Here is an 11,029-nt window from a genome sequence, read left to right on the forward strand (position 1 = left end):
ATATGGGACCCATCTCATCTCCTCAACCTCTTGAGGTGTCTTAGGACACATGTCCTTAGACAAAGTGACTCCATACCTGAATGGTAGTAGGTCCCGCTTGGAGTCCTGCATCGAGTACTTGAACAATATCTTGTCAGTGTACCCAACAGAGACTTTTGGCTTTACAATGATTATGAAGAATCCACTGAAGGCTATCGTATTAGATCGGACCGGTTTGTGAAGCGATGAAGGGTTAAATATTAAGGTGGGTTGGATAGGAAGGAAAACAGCCACTATTTGTGGGAAAGGCTATAACTTTAGTCTTTGTTTAATTTTGTCATACTATTTTCAATCCATGTATACTATTAAATGGAGTTATTGCTTGTTGATTTCTATTTGTATTTACCCAAAACTGCATAACTCTTTCGTGTCCTTGTATAATAAAGCTTGTTCTATTTTTATCTTTTTTGACTTTCTAATTTTTCATTAAATTCAACTCTAAATTTGAATTTGATCAACTTTATACCAGTAAGGAATTGACTTCCCATTATTATTTTTAGGATTTTTCGCTAGTTATGAGCTTAATTTGTAGGTAAATACTCTTTTTTTGGACATTATTTTTCTAGTTGTGTGTTTGGTACATTTTATTTACTTCCTTATTTTGTTTTGTTCTGAGATTTTCCTTATTGTGGAAAGTTCTTTGACTATTTTATTAATTTATTTGCCCACATATTAGTTGATTGTATTAGTACAATAAATATGGAGGTGGAGATGTTGTTTAATAAAAATTAGGATCATCTTTGACACTCATATTTATTATTTTTTGGGAGATTCTCAAAAATAGAAAAAGAAAGAAATTATTTATACAAAATAGTAAAATTTAGTTTTTTTTATAGAGATTAATAGAAGTATATTAGTGTCTATTAGCAATAGAAACAGATAGAAATCTATCATTAATACTATGTGATAGACGCGGATAGAAGTTTATCAGTGTTTATCATTGTTTTTTTTTTTTATGTTATTTCTATAAATAGTTTGACATTTTTTCTATTCGTGAAAATTTTTCTTATTTTTAAATATAAAGTAGGGTTGAGAGCGACTTTAAAATGACATTAAAATCAATTTTGTTACTTTCAAAATCACTTTCAAACATTTTTTTTTTCAAAAGTTATTGAAATAAAATTTGAAGACATGAAAATAACATTTGAAAGTTGTTGAAGATTGTCCAAGGTGAGATCTAAGCCCATCTGTGACTCCAAACCCAAATGGAGTTAAGAGCTTGCATTGAGATCCGTGTGTCCTAAAAGGAAAGTCAAACTCCCAAGTTCAAAGTCGACCAATCGAGTTTGAGGAATTTCATTAAAGAGAAATGACTGAGTTTTTCTCGCCATTAGCACTCTGCAACCTCGATGACAACACCCAATATAATACACATATATTTCCAAGCGAGAACATTGGCCTTTAATCCAACACCAATAGTCTCGAAGAGTAAGTGATTCTCTTTATACTTAGTTGAATTAAAATTCTTTGTATACTAATCTAGGTATTAAAGTATATTCGACTCGGTACCACGTCATTACGAATATTTTTGCATGTCAGCTCCAACGATCTGTTCAGACCAGGGAGGAGAGTTTAAAAGGGTTGTGCCAATGTTTCATGCCAATAAAACTTAAAATTAAATATTGATAAATTGATTTTTGGATGATAATCAATTTGGGTCCCGCTTTCTTGGTTTTGTTTTTTTTGAGCTTTAAATTGTGAACTATAATTCTAGGTGGAGGTGCAATCTTATTATTCAATTCACAAGAAGTATGAAGATATGCCCACTAGTCGTTTAACTAACTATTTTTTGTCTTTAGAGATAGATTGTAACCTATTTTATTACTTGTTAGAGTCTAAATTAACTCTCAATTTAATAAAAAAGAACGAGTAGCTAATGATGCTACATACCTCTGGTTGATGAAATAGTCATAATAATATGTTAGCAACAATTAATAATGTGCAGTAAAATTTAATTTAGATTGGAAAAATAAGGCAAAATAAACAAACTGTTTAACAAAATTTAAAACCAATACAACAAAAGAAAAATAGATTTTAGTGTAGTGTTCTTCTTGATTTTTGTTTTTTGTTTTTAAGAATTAGTTTATGAGAAAATAAATGCAGGCATTTAATTGGGGTAAAAGGGCCAAACGTGTAGCAGTGGAGGATGTACACGGTACTAACTTCAACCTCCTCCACATCTATATTTGCTTATGTTAGTTGAAACCATTAATTTTCTCTATTCCTTGTCACCGCTTGCATTTTTTCCTATAATGTGCTAATGAAACATGGGGTGGGAATTTTTTTCACAATATTAAAATCATAAATTCTAAAAAGATTAATAAGTACTCTAAAAAAGTTTCTAACCATCCAATAATGTTGCCAACGTAAACATAACTTTAAAATATGTATCCTCAATCCAAAAAGTTAAAAGTTAAATTTATTACTCAAAATTAACTATACACACATAAATATGGCTTAAACTTCCAAAGTTGTTCATTATTTTAAAAAGTTTGTACATCTATTTAATCTTTTTGTTAACTCTATTTGTTCAATCCTTTTATGTACAATTACTAAATTATTCATCGTTGACGATTGGAGTGAATTATTTATGACCATGATGGGTGAGTGATCTTGAAAAGATGCAAATTTACTTGTTTTTTTTTTTTTTTTGCTTTGTCTTTTTTTAAATTAGAATACTGTCAATATAGTTCATTTTTGTCACTTTCCTAAAGAGGAGAATAAATTTGTCTATGCTCTCGTAGTTTTGACATTCCCTCAATATTGTTATTTAATACGAAAAGATGCTTTTACATATAACATTCTCTCCCTTATTTTTGATGAGGAGCTTTGGGATTAATTGGTTATGATGTGTGTTTTGACACTTGAACTAAAAAAATCACTAAATTATTTAAGAATCACAATGAATTATTTTTAAATAGGTTCGAAGAGTTATTGTGGCATTAACTTCAAATTAATTAAATTATGAAAAAATAATTAAGTGTATCCCAAGTTGTAATTATCTTTGTGCATCCTACAAAATTGTTTAATCATAATTTATCACATGACAAATTATTCTTACTATTTTTTTAAAATATTTTAATTCATTATATATGTGTGATAAAAGTAAGATGCATAAAGATGGATGCATCTTGTTAAATACTAGTATTGAGCTTAAATTATAAAAGAATTACAATGTATATCTCAAACAGAAAAAGAGAATCAAGGACTGAAATTATAATGTAAAGAATAAAAGTAAAATGTAGTGTGATTAAAATTTGGGATGAGAGAGTGCAATATCAACTTGAAAATGTGGGCCAGTCGTTCATATTGGGCTTGATCTTCAGGCCCATAGAGAGATGTGTTTTGAATGCGGAGCCCGGCCCAAAAAAATGGTCAACAAGGAATACGGATTTCAGAGATAGCACATTGCAGTTATCAGAGAGCGAGAGAGTCAATGGTGTTGGGTAAGTAAGAATCTCCCTCTTCAACAAAGCAACCCCCTCACCTGTAGAGATACACACACAGAAACAAAGATGGAATGGTGCGAGTCGATGCCTAAAGTGGAGCTTCATGCTCACCTCAATGGCTCCATCAGAGATTCTACTCTTCTGTAACTTCCCTTTTCCCTATTATATCCATTTTCTCTCTTCTCTATACTTGCGACTTTGTTTCTGCCATTTATTTTTTATTTATTTTTTATTTTCATTTATTTGCTTCTGAGATGCTCTGTCTCTTACAGGGAACTTGCCAGAGACTTGGGTGAGAAGGGTGTCTTAGTTTTTTCTGATTTCGAACATGTCATCCTCAAAAGTAAGTATGCCATTTTCCTTTTCCTTCTTGGCTTCAGCGGTGTTTTAGTTGTTTTGGGAATGTACAAGAAAATAGGATCAATTAGCTTTCTAATTCAAGACTTCGAAATTTATCTTATCTAATGTTAGCAACTTTGAAACATGGTCTGTTGTTCCACAAAAATACTCTGCTGTTTGGATACTGACGTTTAATTCAAGTGTTCATAGTTTCATATAGGGTTCTCGATATAATCATGTTGGATTTCTTTCTTGTTTGTGATTATGATATATACTCTTCGTTTTTTGTTTTCAAGTTTTGAAAAACACAACTCCTACTCATATGTTTTATTGTTTGGTTGTCAACTCTTTTAAAGACTTTTTCAAAATCCAAACCAAGTTTTGAAAACTAGAAAAAAAAAATAAAATATAAAAAATAAAAAGAAACAGTTTTAAAAATTGTGTTTTTAAAACTTAGATAGCTAAAAATTTAAATGTTTACTTAGGAAAATGAAATCTACATGTGAGAAAACAAACACAATTTTCAAAAATCAAATGGTTATCAAATGAGCCTACAATTTTTGCTTGAGGGACAGAGTTCTTACCTGTTTCTTCATTCAGGTGATCGTTCTCTTGTTGAAGTGTTCAAGTTGTTTGACCTGATCCACATAATCACCACTGATCATACGACTATTACAAGAATCACCAGAGAAGTATGATCGCATCTTCTCTTTCTTTTTCTCTTTTTTTCTTTTTCCATTTTTAATCATTAAGTGTAGATGTAAGTTGTTTAACTTTCTCTTTTCAATTCTACTTTTCATCAGGTTGTTGAAGATTTTGCTTCTGAGAATGTTGTTTACATTGAGTTAAGAACAACTCCAAAGGTATCCTATCACTTGCTTTCAATTCAAAACTGTAGTTGGGTTGGTCTTGGTTGTGGAGGTTATAAATCAACTTGCATGGTGGAGAAATGATGGATTTCCATTTGAACAGAAAAATAAGTCAATTGGAATGAGCAAACGGTCATACATGGAAGCAGTTGTGGAAGGTCTGAAAAGTATCGATAGTGCTGATGTTGCTTTCATGCCACATGATGTTGCTGCCCAAAGTTTGTCAAATTCTCTGTCTATAGACAACACTAGTAATGTAATCCCAAGAAAAAGGATATATGTTAGACTTCTTCTAAGCATTGACCGACGAGAGACCACTGAAGATGCCATGGAAACTGTATGTTAGCGAAACAAACTCAACCTCGAACTTGTGCCTTTGATAATGGATGGCATGTTCACATTTTTCTTGCACTACTTACTGCAGGTGAAGCTTGCATTGGAATTGAAAGATGCAGGAGTAGTTGGTATTGATCTTTCAGGAAATCCAATTGTGGGTGAATGGTATATTCCGAAGGCTATTTGTTGTAAAATTTTTTGTATAAGTTGTAATAGAATCTAACAATTCTGGAACATGATGCAGGACCACCTTTTGGCCGGCTCTTCAATTTGCAAAAGAAAATGGCCTTGCCATAACACTTCACTGTGGCGAGGTACACTAGTTTTCCATGTACTCATGCTAGCTGGGACTTGAAACGCCCCCACCAGTTTAATCTTTATTCCTGGAAGTTAGTGCTTGTAGGTACCTAATCCAAAGGAGATACAAGCTATGCTAGACTTTTGGCCTCAGAGGATTGGCCATGCTTGTTTCTTTGAAGGAGAAGACTGGGAAAAGCTGAAATGTTTGAACATTCCGGTCAGAATTTGAGTAATTCTGCAATGATTTTTCTCTTCTTGACCTCTGTTTGAGACTGAAGTTTTCTTTGACAACCTTACGTTCTTTTGGTAAAGATTATTGACCATGAGTTTGACCATCTCTTGTAATTATCGACCATGGTTTTTGCTAAAGATTAAAAACCATCCCTTTTTGGGACGAAATGAGACATTTAATTCTTTTCCTTCCTACTTGTATTTAGCGCCGAAATTTTTTACTTTCATTTGCAACGTGTTGAATTGTTCCATGACCTCACATTGTGATTTTCTTCCCTTTCAGGTTGAAATTTGCTTGACATCCAACATCCGAACCAATTCAATCTCTTCACTAGATGTTCATCACTTTGGTTAGTTCCAATTCTTAAATGTCTTGAAAGGGTTCATTTAAGAAATTTAAAGTAGAACCTCAACGCAATTATTTATGATTGCAGCATATCTGCTTATTTTCTGTGACCAAAAGTTAGAATCACCGTTGTAACAACCTGTGATTGGCAATGCAGCTGACTTGTACAAAGCAAACCATCCTTTAGTAATATGCACTGATGATTCTGGGGTTTTCTCAACAAGCGTTTCAAAAGAATACAGTTTGGCAGCCTCTGCGTTTGGTAACTCAGAGCTATATTGTAATGCAGTGAACATTAGATTGAAATATAATGGTCTGAGACCCCTTGTTTTCTCCTAACAGGTCTTGGAAAAAAGGAAATATTTCAGTTGGCAAGAGATGCTATTGAATTTATATTTGCAGAAAATGAAATAAAGAAGATTCTGAAACAGGTGTTTGATTCTTTCGTTATGAACCTGGCTCTATGATCATAAGTGCATTTGAGATGTACGGTTTCGATTTATCACGGTAGTCAACTTATTGCTGCATTTCTAATTGTGAGGAACATTCTGACATTGATTTTGACAGACTCATTAAACTTTTTGTTTCTGCAGGTTATTGTAATGCATCTTTTAGTAGCTTCCTAGTCCTTGGACGGCATATTACATATGAATTTCTGAAGTCTGGATTCGGACAGCGTGAGATAAAGTAAACTTTGTGTTCAGCATTCTTGGATTATGAATAGAAATCTGATCGATTTGAAAAGGCTTCTACTTCTTTTGTGTTGTCTGTTCTTTAAACCTGTAGTCTTTACTCTTCTGAACACTTGTTAATTTAGATATAATAGATATAAGTTGGTTCATTCGCTCAACTTTCTTTCTCACTTCCGAGAGCCATAGACAGTTTCAATCTTCAAAGAAATTGATAAAGGCAACTGTCAAATCAACCAAAACTGAATCAAATAAAATAGGTCAAATCCATCAAAATCAAACAGCAATGAATCTCCGATCTTATATTTTCTATCAAATTGAACTTTCCATTCCCATTTGGAATGACTAAATCAAGCTAATCCAAGTCAGTTAAGGGTCGGTTTGGAATGAGTTTTCAAGTACTTCAAAGATGGCATTTTCCCACTTGAAAAGTCCTTTCAAGGAGGCCACAAGTCTCTGTCATTTTCTACCCAACAAAAGAATGAGAATTCTAAATCAGCATTCAAACCATCTTTTCCCACATTACATCCTTATATAAATATGTAATGTAAACCAAATATGTAGTGGGGATTCGCATGAATTCTCTTCGAATACTCAAATGATAACAAGGAGCAAAAAGCAAGATAAAAATGGGCAGGCTCCTGTTCTGTTTGGTCCTCTGGTTTATAATTATAAAAGAAAACAAACCCTTGTGAGCCTGGCTGTGGTAATCATAGCGAAACAAGTCAAAAGGGTTCTTAGAGAAAGACATTATAATGGAAAAACATGCCTCCACATCAAAATAACAAGTAGAATATGATGTCCATTTGGCTCCCAAAATCCACCAATCACGCAGTAACTTCATACCGTCAACTTTATGTAAAGTTAAAAGTTCATCAAACAAAGAGGTGGCCTAAACTCAAAGGAACCCCCATTTTTTCACTTCAATTTGGAGTAAAATGTATAAAGGGATGAGCAGAAGCAGAAGCTTCTCTGAGAAAATGGGTGGTGTTGCTCCACTTGCAATTGGCACGCGAGGCACTGTGGGGTCGCTGGTGATGAAGGAGATCGAGTATTTCACCAAGCTTGAACTTGAACGCCATGGCGGCTCTCACACTATAAGTGGAGATGCTTTGAGAAGAAGTGATTCTAAGGGAAGCTTTTGGCTCTTGTCTTTGACTTGGAAATGGAAGAAGAGAAAAAACAACAATGGGATTCTCCCTAACATTTGCTCTGCTGTTGAATTCTCAAAAAGCAATCGCTTTAATGGGATTCCTGGTTTCGGTTACAGGATTCTCAAAGATGACTTTCCCATTTGATTTTTTATTTCTTACTCCAATTCAAAAGGGTCTTGCTTGCTTCTCTTTTTTTTTTTTCTTTTTCTTTTTTTAAATTGCTTTACTTTGCTCCGTTTGTGCTTCACTTTGAGGTTTGCAATGGTTTGAACTGGAAAAGGAAATAAGAATTCTGTTGCTGATTTGATTGAAATTAGACACTGTTCTAAGGAAGATTGCATTTGGTATTATCATTAATCTTTATTTTCTTCTTTATTCTAACAATAGTGTTGTTGAAGGCAGCAATGCTTTTGCTTAGCATCCATAATATTTTTAGCTTAAATCAACCAATAAGCTTCTATTTTGATTGTAAGGTTTTGATCTTGGCATCCATAATATTTAAAAATTGGATGAAATGGAGATATTAGTTTGTTTTGTGTTAGTCTGTTAAGAGAAATATGTCTTGATGGTTATTTTATGGTCTTCTCCATGGAAATCTTGAGTTATTATTTGATATATAACAATGAATGATGGTAAAGTGGGGATGGGGAACCATGTGCATAGCTGAAATGCAGCACTAATGAATAATAATTATCGTGCACCAAAAAAGGATAGTAAAATAGATGAGGGGAGTGAGTCACTATGTCATCGAAGCATTACACATGCATACTAACAATGTAAAGAAGACACTAAAAAATAATTAAATATGTATCAATATGTCTATTTAAGGCCTAGCTCTCGTTATCAATATAATGACATTTAAGGAGGTGTTTGGAGTGTTGAGTTGGTTATAATAGTATGCATTTGGAATGTCAATTGTTCTAGTCCGAATTATAATAGGTCTGTGTTTGGGATGCAAACTATTTTAGTTTGAGTAGGAAATAGTAAATACTGTAATAAAGAGAAAAGAATGGGACAAGAAAATTATAAACATTGTAACCAATTATAAATACTATAACAAAGATGAATTTGAAATGGTAATATTGTGACTAATTGTAGGTTATAATAGTTAGAAACATCAACTATTATAATTGGATCCTTAAACATAAAGTTGGTTATAATAGCTCATTCCACCAATATCACACCCCCTCCCAGATTACCCTCTTAACTTGGAAGAAGATGTGACGGTAGTAGTTACTAGCCCTGTTGCCAGCACTTACCACCTTAACCCTCTAACCTGAGTGCCAACCTCATAAATGTTATTAATGTATACAAATAGCTCACCTCCAGAAGGCTCCATATACTTTATATGATCACATGCAAATAGTCATGTCATAATATCTACAAGTAAAATATTTACAGTTGGACTCATACTTCACTAACAAAGCCTTGATCCCCCTCAAAACATGTGTATATAGATATAGACCATCAACTTAAGTTCTTTGTAACCAGCCAGGTCTTTCAGTGGCAAGCAGCAGTAAGATTAACCTCGAGGAATCTGATCGCTACCTGGGAAAGGATGTAAGACCCTAGCACTAAATCCAAGGTGGAAGGCTATTTAGAGAAGGAAAAATCCTAAGTAATAAAGAAATATCACTTAAAGGAGTAAGTATTGGGGCAAGATGAAATCGTGAAAGCATTAGAACTAAGTTATGTAAAAATAAAAAGGATCAAAAGGTGGCAAGTGGTTAGGAGTACGGCCAACGCAAGGCTTAAGAGTGCATAAGAGGCTGGTTTCATGTTACACTAATGTTTGGAAGCAAGAAGGCTTGGGCAATAGTCGTGGGCTTGCACGCAACTAACACAAGGACAAACACAAGGCATGCGGACGCGAGCAAGGCATACGTTGGAGGCATGCTTCGAGCGGGCATGCCAAGTGCCCTTACCTATGCGTCGCACGAGCATGCCAGGCGCCCAGCTCATACGTCGAACCCAAGCACCCAGTCTATGCGTCGAACACTGTCAAGCCTGCAGAGCAACCATGCTTATGCGTCGATGCCTTGCGCCGAGCGCCCCTACCCATGTGTCGAACGACCAGCCTATGCTGCAAGCGCATTGTCAAACTGCCATGCCTATGCGTCGAAGTGCCTTGTCGAGCGCTCAGGCGGCCGAGCACGGCCATGCGTCGGTGGCAGCGCCTATGCCAGGCGCCATGCGCCATGCGCCCATGCCAAGCAAGTCGTGCGGTCATACCTAGTGAGCCATGCGTCGAGGATGAGCGGACACCCTATGCATTGGTGATGGCTAGCTCATGCGATGGCTAAGTTAGATTGCGATGGTAGTGAGTTGGCTTGCTATGCGTTATGGACAAAAGAATGGTTGATTGATGGGAAAAGAACCCCAAAAGAAGATGACAATATTTAAGAGATGCGTCCATAAGCCTAATAAATTATATAGATAAACATTTTTAAGTATTAAGTGAATAAGGTTGCGAAAGGAGTGCAATCCTATCACTCTAAGTAAGAGGTGGATGAAGGAGATTACATGCAAAAATAGTCTTATCACTCTAAGCAGGAGGTGGAGGAAGGAGGTTGCATGCAAAATGAGAATTTTGGATGGCAAATTAAGGTGAGAACAACTTAAGGCTTTGCTGGAATAAGCTAAGTGTTGGCAGCCTTAAAAAGGGACAAATGTGAGTTGAGTTGTCACAAGGGGGTGAGCTTGGGATGGCTATAAATTAGAGGGGTTAGGCGAGAACAATTCATTCATACCAATCACCAAAATCTCAGTATTGAGAGCTTATTTAGAGTGTTAAGTTTGAGTATTGAGGCTGCCAAAATAGTTATGGTCCGAAGGAGCTAAAGTTGCGTTGATGCAAATTTGAAGCTAGTCTGGACGCATACGCCCAGCCAGCCAATGCATCACACAGCGTGCGCCTTGCGCCTTGCAACGCTGCATCCGTCTAACGCAAAACAGCGCACCTCCATACCAACGCTCGACCATGCACACCAGCCCAACGCAGCAGCCACCGTGTGACGTAGCACGCTCACCCTGCACTCGGCCAAACACCCCAGCTGCCTGCCAGGACTCCATTGCGCCCACACAGTTAAAATAATCTCTAAAGGGGCTGATTTTATGATTTTGCTTAAGTTTGAATGGGGTAAGCTGGTACTTTTATATATATAAAGTATTTTGGCTATTTTAGCATATTTTATTGATATAAAAAAGTATTAATTGAGGAATTTTCATTGATATGGAGGAAATCTCAGGAAGATATTCTCAAAGTGGTTTTAGTAGA

General features: G+C 35.3%; 2 protein-coding genes across 4 annotated transcripts; both read left to right on the top strand.

Annotated features, from left to right (window-relative positions):
- The first annotated feature begins 3,461 nt into the window (after window positions 1-3,461).
- Window positions 3,462-6,771, top strand: LOC120072804 (N6-mAMP deaminase). 3 transcript variants are annotated; one of them, XR_005480600.1, is made up of 12 exons: window positions 3,462-3,631; window positions 3,761-3,831; window positions 4,428-4,519; window positions 4,631-4,690; window positions 4,800-5,033; window positions 5,121-5,197; window positions 5,277-5,346; window positions 5,436-5,549; window positions 5,847-5,913; window positions 5,998-6,171; window positions 6,252-6,395; window positions 6,503-6,771. XR_005480600.1 is itself a non-coding variant. In XM_039025315.1 (12 exons), exons 1-11 carry the CDS (start codon window positions 3,555-3,557, stop codon window positions 6,374-6,376), a joined length of 1,092 nt encoding a protein of 363 aa, XP_038881243.1. In that variant the 5' UTR covers window positions 3,462-3,554; the 3' UTR covers window positions 6,377-6,416; window positions 6,503-6,771. The 3 variants fall into 3 exon arrangements, 2 of the variants coding, with proteins under 2 accessions (XP_038881243.1, XP_038881244.1); XM_039025315.1 differs by having other exon boundaries at window positions 6,067-6,171; window positions 6,252-6,416; XM_039025316.1 differs by having other exon boundaries at window positions 6,067-6,171; window positions 6,252-6,340.
- A 765-nt stretch (window positions 6,772-7,536) lies between these two features.
- On the top strand, window positions 7,537-7,896 carry LOC120073447. Its single transcript, XM_039026297.1, has one exon. It carries the CDS (start codon window positions 7,537-7,539, stop codon window positions 7,894-7,896), a length of 360 nt encoding a protein of 119 aa, XP_038882225.1.
- The last annotated feature ends 3,133 nt before the right edge of the window (window positions 7,897-11,029 follow it).

This window comes from Benincasa hispida, chromosome 3 (genome assembly GCF_009727055.1).
Source record: "Benincasa hispida cultivar B227 chromosome 3, ASM972705v1, whole genome shotgun sequence".
NCBI classification, from domain to species: Eukaryota; Viridiplantae; Streptophyta; class Magnoliopsida; order Cucurbitales; family Cucurbitaceae; genus Benincasa; species Benincasa hispida.

What these genes read in the sequence shown, in the direction of transcription:
- LOC120072804 (XM_039025315.1), top strand. Translation starts at nt 3,555, where the DNA reads ATGGAATGGTGCGAGTCGATGCCTAAAGTGGAGCTTCATGCTCACCTC. An exon ending in TTACAAGAATCACCAGAGAA is followed by an intron (nt 4,520 to 4,630) that starts GTATGATCGCAT and finishes ACTTTTCATCAG; the next exon opens with GTTGTTGAAGATTTTGCTTC. An exon ending in TGAAATGTTTGAACATTCCG is followed by an intron (nt 5,550 to 5,846) that starts GTCAGAATTTGA and finishes CTTCCCTTTCAG; the next exon opens with GTTGAAATTTGCTTGACATC.
- LOC120073447 (XM_039026297.1), top strand. Translation starts at nt 7,537, where the DNA reads ATGTATAAAGGGATGAGCAGAAGCAGAAGCTTCTCTGAGAAAATGGGT.